General features: G+C 35.4%; 1 protein-coding gene and 1 long non-coding RNA gene across 2 annotated transcripts in view; one reads left to right on the forward strand and one right to left on the reverse strand.

Moving 5' to 3' along the window:
* Positions 1–346, reverse strand: part of LOC136028756 (uncharacterized) — a 171,508-nt gene extending 171,162 nt beyond the window's left edge. The window contains exon 1 of the long non-coding RNA XR_010617868.1: positions 208–346. This is a non-coding gene — a long non-coding RNA (uncharacterized LOC136028756). The remainder of the gene's footprint in view (positions 1–207) is intronic.
* Positions 1–19,678, forward strand: part of LOC136028754 (hemicentin-2-like) — a gene marked incomplete in the record, with an annotated part of 380,916 nt that overhangs the window by 189,770 nt on the left and 171,468 nt on the right. Inside the window, 1 exon segment of the mRNA XM_065706639.1 lies at positions 4,693–4,837. Within this exon segment, the coding sequence (XP_065562711.1) occupies positions 4,693–4,837 (145 nt within the window).

Genomic DNA, 19,678 nt, shown 5'->3' on the forward strand with positions numbered 1-19,678 from the left:
AAATTTCTTTGGGAAAATTCTGGATTAAAGATTTTTTCATATCACATTTTAATTTCTGAATGTGTTCTGAATGCTTTCATATCACAAGTGGCGTGCCTATCATAAATTCCCTATGGTATCCTCGTGTTAAGTATCGCCCCCAAAATATATGCCTATGAAAAAACAAATGTAGAAGAACCAAGTAACACCAAAACAAGTTTATCATACCTTAATTCTGGCTCTCGTGTATTTAAGTTACCAATTCACAATCTCTATTAAAACTAAACAAAAATAAAATTTAAAACCAAACTGTCTTAAAAATTAGCCAAATTCACTATCCGTTTTAATCCAATTGATATACAGTAAAGTATGGACAACAAGTAGGTAAAGTGTGACAATCTCTACAGAATAACATTCGTTTTATGAAAATACAGTTGGGAACAAAGGCAGGCTGTTGCCAAGTAAGCCTCGTGCTGTTATAACCTCGGGCTCCTATGATTGTTGAACTTCAATTAAATTACGCATGTATTTTTTTCAGTTTTTATATCTACACCCTTGTTTGTTAATATATCATCCATTATGTCAAAATGGGAATCAACAATTATAGATTTTTTGAAAAAGAAACAGTTGGCTGATAGCAGACCTTAGTTAGTTGATACAAGCCTTAGTTGAAAAGAAAAACAATTTAAAATATATAAGGGGGCAAGGTTATGATGGAGCCTTATCTATGAGTGGCCAGTTTCAAGGTTGTGCTGCAATAATCCGTGAATATTTTCCCCATGCACTCCATGTTCACTGTGCAAGTCTTTCCTTAAATCCCTGTGTTATTCGTACAACATACTCGTTATACGAAATTGTCTAGGAACAATGAAAGAAGTCATTAATCTCTTTAGAATTTCACCTAAATGCTTTGCAATTTTTACACAAAGTGTTCAAGAAAGTAGTCCTATCACAGGGACAAAAAGAACAGGATTGAGCAGATTCTGCAAAACTAGGAAGTTTTGCACAAACAGAGAGATGCAGTTTTGCTGCAGCTACTTGCAGCTATGGCTACTATCAGTAAAGTTTTTAGTCTGTCATAAGATTTTCTTACATGTTTTCAATCAGAAACTATAGATCTCGTACACTTTTTCAAACATTCTGACAGTCTAAAGAGGAATGTTAGAGACATGAAAGAAAGGAGTACAGCTACGTTTCATCGACATTTTACTAAAGTGACTGAGCTGTATCAAGATGCTATAATCAGAAATAGAGTACCTGGATGAGTTCCAAAACGAAAATAGAGGGATAATTACGGAAGAGAGCAAGAGGATCCTGAAAAGTATCACCTACTTTCGGTGTTTATCCCATTTATGGACTACTTTCTGTAGCAGCTGCATCAGACCTTTGTTAGTGACAAAGAGCTGCAGGAGTCACTGCAATACCTATTTTCTAAGCACTGTATCTCCCTCGACGAAGAGAAAACAAATGATGTTGATGAAGTTGATGTTGAAAACAAGTTGATGAGGTTGATGCTTCCTCATCAACGCCCCGCTCTTTACGCTAAAATTTGACTCTTTCTCTTAACTCTACTTTTAAAAACAGTAAAAACTTTAGCGTAAAGAGCGGGGCGTTGATGAGGAAGCAGCCCCTTTCATATACGAAGTAATTTCTGTTCGTTTTAAGTTTTAATGCCGCTCCTTACTTTCCGTTAAAAAAACTTGTTTTATTATTTAATTTTTGAACGTTTTTGAATCAATGAATGTTTCGATTTTGGCTCTCCGTAGATGAATAATTAAAGCAAAATTAAAAGGGCACTTTAAAAGGGCACTAAAACTTTTTTCCGTTAGAATGAGCCCTCTCACAAGATTTTATGGCCACTGGGTCGATACGATCACCCCTGGGGAAAAAAACAACAAACAAACAAACAAATAAATACGCATCCCTGACCTGCCTTCTGGCATACAATACAAAATTCCACATTATTGTAGATAGGAGCTTAAAACTTTAACAGTAGAGTTCTCTGATATGCTGAGTCTGATTCTATGACTTTTAAGAGTTGTTTCCTCCTATTTTCTAAAATAAGGCTAATTTTCTCAGGTTCGTAATTTTTGATGGGTAAGACTAAACTTAATGAAACTTATATATTTAAAATCAGCATTAAAATGCGATTTTTTGATGTAGCTATTAGTATAAAAATTCGATTTCTTTGAGTTTTGGTTACTATTGAGCCGGGTTGCTTCTTACTACATAATTTGTAAATAACAACTTTTTTCAACTGAAACTAAAAAGCAACATTAAAACTTAAAACGAACAGAAGTTATTACGTATGCGAGGGAGGTCCCTCCTCGATACCTTGCTCTTTACGCTTAAGTTTAAATTTTGTCCCAGTTCCTTAAGAGTGACTCATGAATCACAAAGATGGTTTAATTAACATTAAAAGCTCTTTTAAAAGTACTAAGAAAAACTTTATCGTAAAGAGCGAGATATTGAGGTGAGGGCGACCCCCCTCATATACGTAATAAATTATGTTCGTTTTAAGTTTTAATGTTGTTCCTTGCTTTCAGTTAAAAAAAAAACGTTTTTTTTTAATCTCTGACCGTTTTTTAAATAATACTGGGAAATCTTGCTCCATCTCTATTAAAAATTCCCTTCCTCTATTAAACTTCCTCCATGTAAAAATCTTTCTATGTAATACCCTCCCCTCCTTCACCAGAGAAATTCCCCTAAAAATGTCTGTATACTTCCCAATAACCAATACTATATGTAAACAATGGGACGGTTCATAATTCGCAGCCATTCCTGCGGAGACTGCGAGGGGGTTAAGTTACTCTCAAAAATATAGTTTTTATGCTTTTTGACTATGGTGAAAAATGGCTATATCGAAATTGATCGGGTGACTTTGGGGGAAAATTAAGCGTGGGAGGGGGGTTTGCTGACCTCCAATATTTTTAGTCACTTAAGAAGGGCACTAGAACTTTGATTTTAGATCAGGTGGGTCTTCTCCCGATATTCTATGATTGCTTTTTTGATACGATCACCCCTGAAAAAAAAACAAATAAATAAACACACATCCGTGATCTTTCCTCTGGCAAAAAATGCAAAATTTCCCATTTTGGCAGATAAGAGTTTGAAATTTCTACAGTAGGGCTCTTTGATATGCTGAATCTGATGGTGTGACTTTGTTAAGATCCCTTGATGTTTTGTGTGTTACCCCCTTTTTGATAAATTGGGCAAATTTCCTCAGGCTCTTAATTTTTGATGGGTACCATTAAATTTGATAAATTTGGCATATTTTGAATAAGCATCAAAATTTGATTCTTTTGATATATCTATTGTCATCAAGACTTTGTTTCTTAGAGTGTCGGTTGCTAGCGAGCCACATCGCTCCTTACTTCAGTTTGAGACCACGAACTATTTAATGAACACACCATCAAGCGTGAACAATGTTCAGTTTCTGGATAATTTTGAATCCATTATACATCACGAAATTTTCAGTTAATAGGGACTTGTAGCGAATAGTAACCTTTTGTGGATAGCGGTTAGAATTATGTACAATAGGGTTGAGTGGCCTTTGCTGAATTTGATGGTGTTATCCAATCATCCAGATCAGATACCGTCTCAAGGGTGTTTTCTTCGCTTTCTGAAAATAAAATAAATTTTTTCAGACTGGTAGCGTTTGATGGCCAATTTTAAACTTGATGAATTTAAAAAAAATTTAAGCATTATTAAAACCAACTTTTCGATGTGTGTATTGCTATCAAAAATCCTTTTAAAAAAAATTAAGGTTACTTCGATTATTATTAGGCTATTTTACTTCATACTAAAAAATCGTTTGCACCAACTGTTTGAAAAGGAAATCGATTAACTCAACCTTTACCATTACCAGCTGTCTACTTTTGTTTATTAAACAATACTTTCAGGGAAGCACTAGCTAATGTTTTAATACTTAGAGTGAAGAGTCAAATATTAAGGGGAGTGGAAGCCATCCTTTAAATATAGGAGAGCTTCTGTTTGTTTTGTTTTAAAGGTGTTCCATAGTTTCCATTGAAAAGATAACTCATTTCTAAATCTAATTAATAATTAAACAAGGGGATTGCTTGATATGAGGTGGTAAAATAAGAGTATACATTCAAAAATATTGTTTCGGTAATGCACTACAAACTGAAAGAAAAGTGGGCATAATCAGGCGTGTAGTTACTTTTTGGAGGCTCTTAGCAGAAGGGTATAGACTCTTTTAACAGTTGTAAGAAAAGAAGGTAACCGTTAAGTCTAGAAGCACGATACTGGTATCATTACTGCCTCTGCGAATATTGCTTCAAATGCCATTTTTTCTTGTACTTTTTTATTTTATCCAAACATCTTAGCATAAAGCGTATACTTTTCTGTACATTTTCCAGGAAACGAAGAAGAAACCCTGAGAGACATCCATCCTTACTTATTCTAACCCATAAAAAGTCGATAATGAATGAATTTCAATTTTAGCTTGTAAGTTTAATCATAGGATCTGTCTTTTTTCTTCCCTGCTAATTACCAACTTCTAAATCTATGTATTCTCCTGGATGTATATTCACTCTCGTACTTAACAAAAAGTTCATGTTCCGAACTATAGAAAAAAAAAACTAGTTCAGTGTCTCCTTATCTAAGTTTCCACCGACACAATGACGGCCAAACATGTCTGCAGAGCTTCAATTATATTCATTCTATGTCTTTAATGGTCTTGTTTCCCCCCAGAATACTGATGATGGGAATATGACAGTCAGCATACTTTCCTTTATTCCTGACTCTGTTGATGACGGGAAACATATCACTTGCCGTGTGGAAAATCCGATGCTTCCTGGAACCGCACTGGAGGATACATCTAAGATCAACGTTCAGTGTAAGTTCAACGTCTATTAAATTTTAAGCCTTTCTATTTTTGTTGTTACTTAATATATTTATTTTTTAAAGGTGTGAAAGTTAACTGTTGTCAGTCATTAAAAATAAAATGTTATTGAACTGAAACAACTATTTCTTTATTAACATAACTTCTTTAAATTAACTGCCTCGAGAATTCAACAGCGCTGGATATTTTTTTTTGTTTGATATTCATTAAGAAAAAACTTTTCCCACTTAATAAGTTTTTCAAGGAAAAGTAAAGATCTCCATATAGCAAAAAATAAGTAGAAATTGAGTCAAACAATCTTCCAAGCATAGAACTACCATAAATCACTATGGATAAGTAACTGGAACTGAAAACGAACAGAAATTACAATAAATAGCTGATTCAAATTCAAAAGAAGCAAACATTAGCATGAGTAGTGCTGATAACCCCCAAACCTTTTCAAGATCAGAACATAACTTGTGCTTTATTGAAAACAAAATATGTTTTTAATGTTTCATACATGTTACATTACAATAAATAGCTGATTCAAATTCAAAAGAAGCAAACATTAGCATGAGTAGTGCTGATAACCCCCAAACCTTTTCAAGATCAGAACATAACTTGTGCTTTATTGAAAACAAAATATGTTTTTAATGTTTTAATTTTTTCTTTCATAAATGAAACTAGACCTACATTGCATGGGCAACATGAGGTATTGCGGCAACGTTTGTTTGGATTCACCGAGCAAAGTGTTGCGAGAGCAACACTTTGGTTTTGTTTCCTCGCTTCGATTAAACGCTGAAGTTGTTAATCTATAAGGATTTTAAAATAAATATTAGGAACACCAACTAGCAAAAGTTGCAAACCTCTTATCGCCGAAGATGGTTATTAGCTAACAGTCGACTGTTGCTTAAAACCCACCTATATGTCTCACAATTGGTATCGACCTATTTTTGTTTTCTGTGTGTATCTCACTACTGAAGTTGTCAACCCCTTTAAACTTTCGAACTGGTATATCTCATGAAGGAATTTTTCTATCAAAAAATGCATGACATATACTTTGATCAACTCATCAAGAGCTATCGAGTGCCGTCAAAAAAATCTAACTGTCCTAGTTCAAAAGTTGATTTTTTTTTGCCGTAGGCCAAGTTTCTAACGTTATCACTTAGAAAGGAGCAAAGGATAAACTCTAATTCCTTTAGCAATGAAAGAAATTTTAAATTTTAAGAGGCACATCTGATACCTTTTCTCTACCGCAATCCCAATTGTGAAAACCGAATTATAAACTCAGCTGAAATCATGCAGGAAACCGTGGGAAAATACCACTTTTTTGTTTCTGTATATTTTTCTATTTATCACTCAAAGAAGATATATCAGCTGTGGGGCCCGGTAACTGCCGTATATATTTAACACCTATAGATTTTAGTCCATCTTCAATTTGAAACTGATGCCTGCCTGCTTGCTTCCTAGAATGGAGCTTTCCACTCAAAATCAATAACATGGTTTGATGAAACGAAAGCTTGACTGCATAACTTCAGGTAGATCTCTGACATAGGCTATAAAACTCCACTTCATTTCACACGCTATAGGCTTTGACTCAAGGACAAGCAAAAACCATTCTATTTGGCCCCATCCAAGAGTTCTACGAAGCTTTCCAAAATGCAAAGTCATATCATCAATCCAGCCTAAGGTCACTTTCTGTAAAAACTGCAGAGGTTAAACCCTTACCACATTCGACGGATAAGCTGAAATCGGGGTGCTAGAAAAAAAAACGAGAAAAAACACGATAAAACCAAAGTGTTGCTCTCCCAACACAAAAATCAAAACTTTAAGGAATAAACATAAGTATATTTCAATTAAAATGATAATCCACGGTAATTTGTTTTATTTTCTTATCATAGGTGTTGCCTATGATACTGCTTATATGCCCTTGTGAAAACTTGCATGCATAAAGTTTTTTCGTTTGATTGGAACTCCTCCTAAACGTTCCCTGAAAGATTCACATTATTAGCCCTAGCGTTATTAGTTATAGTATGAATAGTGGTTGCATTAAAATTATACACATATTGCCTTCTGGCTAATTCAAAAATACCCCACAACTTACACTTAAAGGTCTAACTGAATAATGTAAGTTGTTCTTCAGATACTGCTTCTTTTTGAAAGCCCACATGCTAATATTTTATTTTGATTTAGTTAAAAGCCTCACCTTAATACCCCTAGCTTGCACACAACATTTGTAGCAACATTATTGGCTGTATGCGCATAGCATCTTTGGTTTCTTCAACATTCCCTTTAACACACGTTAAAGTTTCAGCTTAACATCATCAACCGTTCCTTAAGCATTTTTGATGCGCCCACTTGACAGCCTCTGTGGGCATAGTGTTTTGCGAATTACTTCCATACAATTTCTATATATCCCAGTTTTCGTCTTAATACCCTTAGTTTTAATAGCAGTAGACGTAGTAGTAGTAGCACTAGAATTATAGCAGTGGCATAAGCTTTAGTGGCAGCAGTAGTAATAGAAGGAGTAATAATAATAACAGTAGTAATAGTATTGAGTAGATGCAGTAGTATTAGTATGCAAATATTTTCTTTTGGGTAGTTCAACATCCCTCACAACAAGCCCTGTTAGTTTCAATTTCACACACCAAACTGTTCCTAGGAATAAAACAAAACAGGTTTATTAAATTCAAAGTAAGGAGCAACATTAAAACTTAAAACGAAAAGAAATTATTACGTTTAAGAGGGGGGTTGCTCCTCCTCAACACTTCGGTATTAACCCTAATTTTGTTTAGCACTTTTAAAAAAAGCTTCTTATTGTTCCAATTAAACGAACCTTTTGTTTCAGGAGTCGTTCTTAAAGGATAAGAACAAAGTTCAAATTTTAGTGCAAAGGGCGAGGTGTTGAGGAGAAGCAACTCCCTCTTATACGTAATAGTTTAGTCTGTTTTAGTTTAAAGTTGCTCCTTACTTTCAGTTGAAAAAACTTGTTTTTTATTTAGTTTCTGATCGTTTTTCTAAGTAACGCCAGGCAATCTGGTTCCACCTCCCCACGGAGTCATTCTCTAGACAATTCAATCCTGATGAAAATTTACCCCGGATAATTCCACTTAACATCTCCACGCGTGAAATTGTGTCAGCAAGGATATAGCAAGACATAACAAGAATTTCGTATAGGAACTCTGGCAAATTCCCCTAATATAAAATTTGTCCTGAGACATTCACACCTTGAGAACTTCCCTCCCTAAGGAAAATTTCCCCCCTGGAAAATTCTCTCAGCAGAAAACTTGCCCTCCTAACAAATGTATGCATGCTTCCCAATAACAAATACTATACGTAAACGATGTATAAATTTTATAGCTTAGACCTTTCCCAAGGGACTATGAGCGGTCATAATATTTTCAAAGGCATAATTATTTGCCCTTTCAACTATGCAATTTATGCAATTTTATCAACTTATGCATTTCAAAATTTTTATCGGATGATTTTGAAGAAAAGAGTCGTCGGAGAGAGCCTAGTTGCCCTCAAATCTTTTTGTTCTTTTAAAAAGGTCACAAGGACTTATAATTTCCGTTCAAATGAGCCCTCTTCCAGTATTCTAGGACCGCTGGGCCGATACTACCACCCCAGAGAAAAAAAAACAAGTAAATAAACACGTATCCGTGATCTTTCTTCTCACAAAAACTAAAAATTCAATGCTTTTGCAGATAGGAGCTTAAAACCCTCTGCAGTAGTTCTCTGATACAGTGAATCTAATTGTGCCATTTTTTATTAAGATTCTATGAATTTTTGGATTTCTTTTCCCCCTTTTTTTAAACACCAGGCAAATTTTCTCAGGCTCGTTCCCTCTCATGGGTTAAACTAAACTTAATGGAACTTATTTATTTGAAATCAGCAGCATAAGCCGATTCTTTTGAAGTCGGCTACTTTTGAGCAAGATCGCTCCTTACTTACAGTTTGTTACCACGAACTGTTTGATATTGCTGTAATGGTTGCAATAGTAGTCACAGTAGATGTACTGATATTACTACTAATAGTTCTAAATAGCGGTACTACTGAAAGTATTAACGGAAATATCCCTATTGGTCAGTAGAACATCCCTCTTGTCGAGTCCAGGTAGTTTCAACTTATTGTAATTAGCCATTGCTAAGACAATGCTGATATGTCCTTTTGGTAACCTCTACGTTCATATACTTCTTGTAAAATTTATCTTAATGCCCCAAGCCTTAAGAGTAATTTTTGTAACTTGTAGCCCCTCCCACGGGGACTGTGGGGGAGTAAGTCCTCCTCAAAGACATAGTTATAAGGTTTTTCGACTACACTGAATAAAACGGCTATCTCAGAATTTTGATATGGTGACTTTGGGAAAATAATTAGCGTGGGAGGGGGGCTAGGTACCCTCCAATTTTTTTGGGCACTAGAACTTTTCATTTCCGTTACAGTGAGCTCTCTTGCAAAATTTCAGGACCGCTGGGTCGATACGATCACCCCTGGTAAAAAAAAACAAAAACAAAAAACAAACCAAAAAACGAACAAATCCGTGATTTGCCTTGTAGCAAAAAATAAAAAAAAAATCCACATTTTTGTAGATAGGAACTTGAAACCTCTACAATAGAGGTCTCTGATACACTGAATCTGATGGTGTGATTTTCGTTAAGATTCTATGACTTTTAGGGGCTGTTTTCCCCTATTTTCTAAAATAAGGCAAATTTTCTCAGGCTCGTAACTTTTGATGGGTCGGACTAAACTTGATGAAACTTGTATATTTAAAATCAACATCAAAATAATATTCTTTTGATGTAGCTATTGGCATGAAAATTCTTTTTTTTTTAGTTTTGGTTACTATTGAGCCGGGTCGCTCCTTACTACAGTTCGTTACCACGAACTGTTTGAAAATGACTTTTTCTCATAACCCTTCTTTTTAAAACAATAAAAAACTTTAGCGTAAGAGCGAGGCGTCAAGGAGGGGACAATCCCTTTCATATACAGAATAATTTCTGTCCGTTCTTTTGTTCTTGAGATACGCTATTTTGACAATGTGCATGCACATGACGTCTTTTTGATTTTTTTTTTAATTTCTCCTCAATACTCTAAATGCAATAGTGTGGTAGTAGTAGGTGGTAGTGGTGGTAGTTGTAGTAATATTGGTAGAATGCGAATATTTCCTCTTTGATCATCTCCCTTATCATTTCCTTAATTTTCCAAATTTATATACTCGTTAATTCTTATGTTACACCCTTTTGACTATCCGTATACACTTAGCATGTTTTGACATGTTTTCAACACTCCTCTCAACGTTCTCAACGTTCTCTCAACGCTCACTTGAATGCTCTTCATCATTTTGGAAAGTAAAATTTCAACATGCATACCTTTTTCAATAACAAATACTATGTGTAAGGACTGAACGAATTGCCTTACTTACAGCCCTTTTTCTGGGGACTTTGGGGAGGTTGACATCCCCAAAGACATATTTTACTGGAACTTTCTACAAAGCCGAACAAAATAGCTCTCTTAACATTTTGATCGGATGAGTTTTGGGGAATAATGGGCTTAAGGGGGCCGATTGCCCTCCATCCACTTTTGACTCTTAAAAAGGACGCTAAACTGTCGACTACAAATCAAATGAGCTCCAACCGATCCGTAGTATATACGATATCCGTTCCATAAAAACTTTATATGCACCGGGGCATAACTTACAACCCTTGCCCATGGGGTCTGGGGGATTATGTGCACCCTAAAGAAATTATCATGTGATTTATGAACTATTGGTAACAAAACGACTGTCTCACAATTTTAATTAAAGGCGTTTCGGGAGAATAGGATGTCAGGGAGGGGAGTTAGTTTGCTCTCCGTCATGTTTGACTCTTAAAAGGGAGCCAGAACTAAACATTTCAAGCCCCTGGAGAATAACTTACAACTCTTATTCTCAAATTCTGGGAGATTCTGTCAACCCCAAAAGCCTTTTTATGTGATTAAATAAAAAAAAACAAGTTTCTTTTAACGGAAAGTAAGAAGCGACATTAAAACTTAAAACGAACAGAAATTCGTTTATGAAAGAGACTGCTTCCTCATCAACGCCCCGCTCTTTACGCTTAGGTTTGACTCTTTCTCTTAAAACTACTTTTTAAAACAGTAAAAAAATTTAGCGTATACTGATTGGGTTACCCATAAGAAGCTACGAGCTTCTTATGGGGTTACCCATAAGAAGCTACGAGCTTGAGAAAATTTATCTTAATTTTGAAAAAGGGGGAGACAACTCTTGAAACTCAAGCGATTTTAATTAAAATCACACCATCAGATTCAGTATATCGGAGATTGCTACTATAAAGGTTTCAAGCTTCTGTCTACAAAATGTAAAATTTTGTACGCCAGAAGAATGATCACGGATGCCTCTTTATTTGTTTTTTTTCCCAGGGGTGATCGTATCGAGCCAAATGAGGGCAAGTAGCTCTCCTTCCACACTCCTTTTTTCCTCAAAGACATCCAGCCATAATCTTCGTTATAATTTAGTCTAACCCATCAAAAGATACGAGCCTTAAAAAATTTGTCTATTTTGGAAAATAGGGGGAAACACCCCCTAAAAGTCATAAAAATCTTAACAAAAATCATACCATCGCATTCAGCGTATCTGGGAACCCTACTGTAGAAGTTTCAAGCTCCTAACTACAAAAATTTGGAAATTCGTAATTTTTGCCAGAAGATCAATCACGGATGTGTGTTTATTTGTTTTTTTTTTCTTTGTCCAAGTTCTACTGACCTTTCTAAGTGACCAAAAAAATTGGAGGGCACTTAGGCACCCTCCCACGCTCATTTTTCTCAAAAAGTCAACGGATCAAATTTTTTAGATAGCCATTTTGAGCATCATAGTAAAAAAAAATAAAAACTATGTCTTGGGAGACGACGTACTCCTCCACAATCCACGTGGGAGGGGCTGCAAATTACTAGCTTTGACCAATGCTTGCATATAGTAATGGTTATTATGAAGTGTATAGACATTTTCAGGAGGACATTTTCACGTTGGGATGGGGGTTGGTCGGGGGAGGGGGTTACGGTGGAGGATCTTTCCATAGATAGTTGATCATGAGACAAGAGAATTTTCATGAAGGGGGCGCAGGCTTTTCTAGCATTATTTTAAAAAAATGAAAAAATAAACAATTTTTTTTTCAAACAGTTCGTGGGTAACGATCTGTAGTAAGGAGCGACCCGGCTCAATAGTAACCGAAACTCTAAAAAATTGAATTTTGATACCAATAGATACATCGAAAGAATTGCGTCGTTTTAATGCTGATCTCAAATATATAAGGTTCGTAAAGATTAGTCTTGCAAATCAAAAGTTACGAGCCTGAGGAAATTTGCCTCATTTTAGGAAATAGGGGGAAACACCCCCCTAAAAGGGGAAAACACTAGGCCTACTCCGTCGTTCCTTTTTTTCTCAAAATATCCCGATTAAAACTATGAGAAAGCCATTTAGCCAAAAAAAAAATAATATGCAAATTTCTTTTTAATTATTTATGTGCGGAGAGCCAAGATCAAAACATACATTAATTCAAAAACGTCCAGAAATTAAATATAAAAAAAGTCTTTTTAACTAAAAGTAAGGAGCGACATTAAAACGTAAAACGAACAGAAATCACTCCGTATGTGAAAAGGACTTTTCCTCCTCAACGCCCCGCTCTTTACGCTAAAGGTTTGTACTATTTTAAAAAGTAGAGTTGTGACAGAGTCAAACCTTAGCGTAAAGAGTGGGGAGTTGCAGAGGGGACAACCCCTTTCATATACGGAATAATTTCTGTTCTTTTTAGGTTTTAATGTCACTCCTTACTTACAGTTAAAAAACTTGTTTTTTTTTATTTAATTCTTTAAGAAACACTGCTCACACCAATGGTTGTCGAATTTCAATGACAATTATTTTTGAAGATCTTGATGACTTTGGTGTACGAAGGAGCTGTTGATGAAAGGCAGCCTTCTCCTTCATATACAGAATGATTTCTGTCACTTTTATATTTAATGCTGCTCCTTACTTTCAGTTGAAGAAACTTGCTTTTTTATATTTAAATTTATGAATAGGGCAAATATCATAAATGTAAAACACAGTTTTTTTCATAATCCTTTTTAGCATTAAAACACTACCCAATTGCAGGTTCGGAAGAAGAGGGAGGCATTGTTTCTCTAGTCATAGCACACAAGCATTAAAGCAAAGTTATTTCCCCTTGTTTTAGTTTCGCGTAACCTTCCTAAGTTATGTAATTCCATTGTGACCAATATTGCACCAATAAAAACGGGGAATTAATATTAATAAGAGGCTTTCGACATACATTTCAAAGGGGATGTGGCACACATGACCACTTATTAACACATGAAGCATTTGTTTTAAAAATAGTCATGCATAAAAGCTTGTAGTTAAGGTAGTCAGCCCAGCGAGGTTACCATAAGTGGTTCTCCTTCCACTCATCAAGAATTTGTTATGGATCCTAATGGAAATTTCCACAATGCTACCTTTCAATCTTAAGGCTTTTGCTGCTCATTTGAAAGCAACACCGTAGCTTCTTGGATCTTTTCCCCATTTTGATGGATCATTTAAGAGAACCTAAAGGCTTTTAACCTTACTTTTGTATGCATTATGCTAATACCAAACCACATTTGATCCTAGTAAATGGAATATATTTTCCCAAGATGAACATTTTGGTATGATAAAAGTTCAAAAACCGGGAACCTTGTCTTCCTCACTACTTTATCTTAAGAGTCAGATTGTATTTTGGATCATTAAGAAAATATTTAGCAGTTATTCCCGGATATTTTGCAAATTTCTCTGCCTTCAAATGTTAAAATCAGCGACTTCGGCTAGAAAAAAAGTATGTCTCTTATTGGGGAACTGTAGCGGAAAACTACTATTCCTTCGGTGATTTCCTCCCCCCGTCCTTCAATTATGTGCTGTCACTTTGGCCACTTGTACTTTGATTGTGATCAAACAGTTCGTGGTAACGAACTGTAGTAAGGAGCGACCCGGCTCAATAGTAAACGAAACATTAACAAAAAACGGAATTTTGATACTAATAGATATATAAAAAAAATTAGCTTTTTATGCTGATTTTAAATATATAAGTTTCATCAAGTTTAGTCTTACCAATCAAAAGATACGGGCCTGAGGAAATTTATCTTTTTTGGAAAATAGGGAAAAACACCCTGTAAAAGTCATAGAATCTTTTCAATCACAAGATCGCAAACAGCTTATCAGAGAACCATACTGCAGAAGTTTCCAGCTCCTATCTAAAAAAACATGGAATTTCGTATTTCTTTCCAGAAGACTGGATCACGGGTGTGTGTTTATTGTTTTGTTTTCCCAGGGGTGATAGTATCGACCGAGTGGTACTAAAATGTAGCGAGAAGGCTCATTCTAACGGAAATTGAAAGTTCTAGTGACCTTTTTAAGTGGCCAAAAAATTAGAGGGCACCAAGGCCCTCTCCCATGCTCATTGTTTTCCAAATTCAACAGATCAGAATTTGGAGATAGCCATTTTGTTTAACATAGTCGAAAACCTAATAACTATGTCCTTGGGGACGACTTACTCCCTCACAGTCCCCGGGGGAGGGGCTGCAATTTACAAACTTTGACTAGTATTTACCTATAGTAATGGTCACTTGGAAAGTATACAGACGTTTTCAGGGGGATTTTCTGGATGGCTGGTTGAGGGGAGAGGGTTACGTGGGAGGATCTCTCCATAGAGAATTCTGTTCGTTTTAAAATTCAACGTTACTCCTTAATTTCAGTTGAAAAACTTGTTGTTTTTAATTTAATATCTCATCGTTTTTTCAATGATGCTGGGATATCCAGCACCCCCTTCATAGAAATGATCTTCTCCGTGAAAAATTCCTCCTTGGAAAGATCCTCCCCTCGTAACCCAATCCCCCTGCCCCCCCCCCCCCGAAAAAATCCCCCTGAAAACGTCTGTATACTCACCAAAAAGCAATACTATATGTAAACAATGGGCGAAGTTCATAACTTGCAGCCTTTCTCCCGGGAACCTTGGGGGATTAAGTCGTCTTCAAAGACATAGTTATTAGATATTTTGACTATGCTGAACAAAATGGCTATCTCAAAATTTTTATCTGATGATTTTTGGAAAAATGAGCGTGGGAGGGGGCCTTGCTGCTCTTCAATTTTTTGGTCACTTACAAAGGGCACTAGAACTTTTAATTTCTATTCGAATGAGTCCTCTTGAGAAACTCTAGTACCATTGGGTCGATATGATCACCCCTGGGAAAAAAAAATAAATACACATCCGTGATCTTTCTTCTGCCAACAAATACAAAATTCCCATTTGTGCAGATAGGAGCTTGAAACCTCTGCAATAGGGTTCTCTGACGCGCTGAATCTGATGATGTAATTTTCATTAAGATTCTATGACTTTTAGGGAATTGTTACCTCTTTTTCCGAATATAAGGCAAATTTTCTCCTGCTCGTAACTTTTGATGGGTGAGACTAAACTTGATGAAATTTTTATGTTCTAAATCAGCATATAATTTTCGTTCTTTGGATGTATCTATTGGTATCAAAATTACATTTTTTTTAAGAGTTTCGTTTACTATCGAGCAGGGTCACTCCTTAATTGCAGTTTGTTACCACGAACTGTTTGATCATCTCTACAAAAGGCACAGTTTCTCCTGAAAGAAAGGCACACGGCTCCATATTTCCAATCAAGTTTAACACAAAATACAGTAATGATATCATTGGCTTGACCTTTCATCTATCCCTCCAGCTCTGACGTTGTTTAGCTGTATTGTGTTTATCTAGAGAATCGAATACCTGGAATACTCAGTGGGCGCTATTACTTTATATTCAGCCGTGCGAAAAATTATTCTGTTACTACTTGACTGAATCTAATTCAGTTGTGAGATAGATGCTAGGGAGCATCTTCTAAGGAAATAATTAGGTTGTGCCTCTTGTTTCTTTTAAACACAGTTCAATAAGAGAGAGAGGGAGAGAGAGACAGAAATTTATTAAGACAAAATGATATAAAATACATGACAATCATGCTCGTGGTAACGAACTGTAAATAAAAAGTGAGGTAGCTCAATAGTAACCGTCTAATAAACAGATACTTGATAACAATAGACACATCAAAAGAATCGATTTTGATGCTCATTTAAAATATATAAAATTCTTTGAGTTTAATATTACCCCTCAAAAGCTACGAACTTGAAAAAGAATTCTTAATTTTTGAAAAAAAGGAGAGAAAGGTCCCTAAAATATCAAGATATTTTAATGAAAACCACACCAAGAGATTCACCATATTAGAAAAACCTATTGAAGAAGTTTCAAACAACTATATACAAAAATGTGGAGTTTTTTTTTTTGTATGTTTTCTCCAGGGGCGGTTGTATTGAACAAATGATCTTATAAAATTGAAAGTGGGCTCATTTCATTGGTAATCAAAAACTCTAATACCTTTTTAAGTGGCAGATAGCGCCCCACCACCCAATACTTTTTTTTACCCAAACCTCTCCGATCAAAATTTTGAGATAGTCACTTTGTTCATCACAACTAAAAGGTTCAATAAATATACCTCTGGGGATAATACGTAGGGCCCCCTACGGCCCATTTGGAAAGGGCTCTAAGTTACAAAATTTACCCATTGTTTACATGTAATATTTTGCAGTGAGGAGAGAATTATCCAGAGGGAATTTTACGGGGGGGGGGGGGTACTTTACTTTGGAGGAACTTTCCACGGAGGAGTTTTCCTTAAGGGGAGGGAATTTTTCATGATTTACCGGATTTAGTTGAAAAATGATCGGATATCAAAGAAAAAAAAAACAAGTTCGTTTTCAACCGAAATTAAGGAGCAACATTAACACTCAACAAAGGACAGAAATTATTGTGTATATAAAGGGATTGCCCCACTCCACGGATTATTGCTCTTTGCTGTTTAATCAAATCTGCGTGCACGTTTAATTGATTGTTTTGTTACTGTAATAATTATTTTGTCATTCTACTTTGGGTGGTGGACATGGACTTGGGTCCAACGAGTTTTACTTATGTTGTAAATATTGATAGGGTCACCAGAATCACGAGCTCTGCCTCTCCGTGGTGACCCGGTGTATTTTAACTGTTATATGTACTATATATATATAAACTGAATTGAATTAAATTACGCTAAAGTATGACTGTTTGTCCTAATTTTATAAGAGTGACTTTTGAAACACAACAATCTTCTTTAAAAACACTAATACACTTTAGCATGAACGCCCTGTTTTTTTGTTTTTTTTTATTTAGTGCTGCTCCTTACTTCTAGCTGAAAGAACTTGTTGTTTAATAATTCATTTCAAAGTTCAAATAGATGAAGCGTCCTTTAACACCTCAATGAGTTCAGTTTTAAGTTAAATTCTCATTATTACTATTAATATTATTTTTATATATTCATATATTATTTTTATATATTATTATATAAATTTTATATATATTTTTATATATTTATATATATTAGTTATTTATTATTATGTTATATTACTATTTTCATATATTATTTTATTTAATTAGATGACTCCTCTAGCCTTATGTATTAATAATTAAGAAGTTGAATGAAAACATTAAAAGAAAAAGCAGATCACGCTGATGGAGCAAAAGGTATTCGGATATTCAGAGCTTGTCTTGTTGATTATTTATGGAACTGATTTCCTAGCTGAAACATAATATTAAAACGAGGATTGCAGTTCACAATCCGTCACATTGGCTTAACTTTACTGTAAAAAAGGAATCCAACGCTGGTGCTACTCTGACACTTTGATATGCTTCTCTGACGGAAAAATGGCTGAGGACACGACTTAAAACCACATAGCTGAGTTTTGCAGCATTGAACCATAATTGAACCATAATTATGGTGAACCTAAAGTTGAACCATAATTGAAAATACAGAAATAAATAAAGTTTTCCATAATTTGGCCTTTCCAACTGTTCTGTTGGCCTTTAGTCAAATTTGAATTTGACTAGGTGTTCACTCAGTGTCGACATCTAGCTTATTTTCAGTCTTTGCTACAACCGTAAATTTAATATCATCTGCAAAAATAGCTAGAATTGTATAATTTTTGATAGAGCTGTAGCAGCCTCACGCAAACACCAGGTTAGGTTAGGCTGTGGGAAGAGCCTTGTGGCACTCCGTCTTTCACTTAAGCCCATATATTTTTTTGTCAGAAGAAAGATCACAGATGTGTGTTTTTTTCTCAGAGGTGACATTAAACATTAAAACTCAAAACAAACAGAAATGATTACACATGTGAGGGGGTTGGACCCCTTGTCAATACCTCGCCCTTTACGCTAGATTTTTTTTTTAGTACTTTTAAATTTATTCTGATGAAACGGTCTTTGTGATTCAGGAGTAATTCTTACAGAATTGGAACTAAATTCGAACTTTAGCGTCAAAAGTGTGGTATTGACAAGGGCACAAACCCCCTCATATACATAATAATTTTTGTTCGTTTTCAGTTTTATTGTTGCTTCTTTTTTTCAGTTGAAAAAACTGGTTTTTTGTATAATAAACTGAAGAAGAGACCTACTAATCCACGGTTCCATAATATTATGATGTCTTCCCCTCCATTTTCGTGGATGCATGCTGTACTGAAGCAAAACTATATCTTTTTACCAAACTATTCATTAATATTAACGTTATGGCAATTTATTCTTATATACTTTTCTCCAACTGACTCTAAACTCTTAAAAGTGTGCGGTCCTTCAGCACCACAGTTTTCGTTTTCCATGATATTTGCTTTTCAGTTTGAAGGTTTCAAAACCAAGTTTTGGATCACGGTAACTCCATAGTGATGAGACACTTATTAACTAGCACTTCAGGGTCTGTCCCTCAGTGGTTAGTGAACCAGCTATCAAGCAAGGTCACTGAATTCATTGTAACCCTAGTCGGTACTCTGATCGCTGCATAAGACCCACAACCCATCATTAAGTTAAAAATGCAGTAGACATTTGATTGTGCTTGCCAAGTCAAGGTTGAAGTCGCCTCTTATATAGCATGCATTCGTGTTTATTAATAATTTTTCTAACTGCTCTACAAGCTAATCCATAAAAGCCTTTAAACTACCAGAGGACATACATGATATACTTACATGGGTTTACGCCATATACACAGTATACAGGGTATACACAATACACGAAACAAATGATGAAACGATCTCACTTCACTTGTGTTTCTAGGATTAAGACTTAAAAATCATTTCAACATTTATTCAATAGCAATCTCGGTCCTAACGTAAGTCGAAATACCACCATGCTAATGGATTTTCGTGTGAAAAAGAGCCAGTCCAAATGTGGACTTTTTCGTGGGAAAAGTGTGAAAAGTCCAAATGTATGGTTTAGTCTCTAAAAGGGCACATCAACAATAAGAAATAACTCTCTCCTAAGCTTCTTCGGACTTGGGCAAAAACTTAGAACTGGCTTGACTCCTTTCTGTTCCATTTCGTATCTATGGTTAGAGCTATTCGTAGCCTGGATAATGATAAAAATGTATTATGTCAAACTAAGCGCTTTCAGACTAAAAGGTTCTAAGCGATTTGTGCCAAAATACTTGAAAGGAAAAATAAATTCACTGTCAGACATTTAAGGCCGTGATTAAGTGAACTTGAAAACATCGAGCTTCAGAATTGAAGTAAGGTTACCCTTCTGTCTTTTAATTCTCTAGAGATCGTCGATTGTCAAAACTTCAAATAGCACCAATTATCAAGTCTTGTCAAAGGTTTTGATTGACAGCTTCCTTTGGTGAGATGCTTCAGCCGAGAAATAATAATATATTTGACAGTGTCTTGCAAAGCTTGGTTACCGACCAAGGGAGATTAGAAAATGAGCAAAAGAGCACT

This window comes from Artemia franciscana, chromosome 7, assembly GCF_032884065.1.
Source record: "Artemia franciscana chromosome 7, ASM3288406v1, whole genome shotgun sequence".
Lineage (NCBI taxonomy): Eukaryota > Metazoa > Arthropoda > Branchiopoda > Anostraca > Artemiidae > Artemia > Artemia franciscana.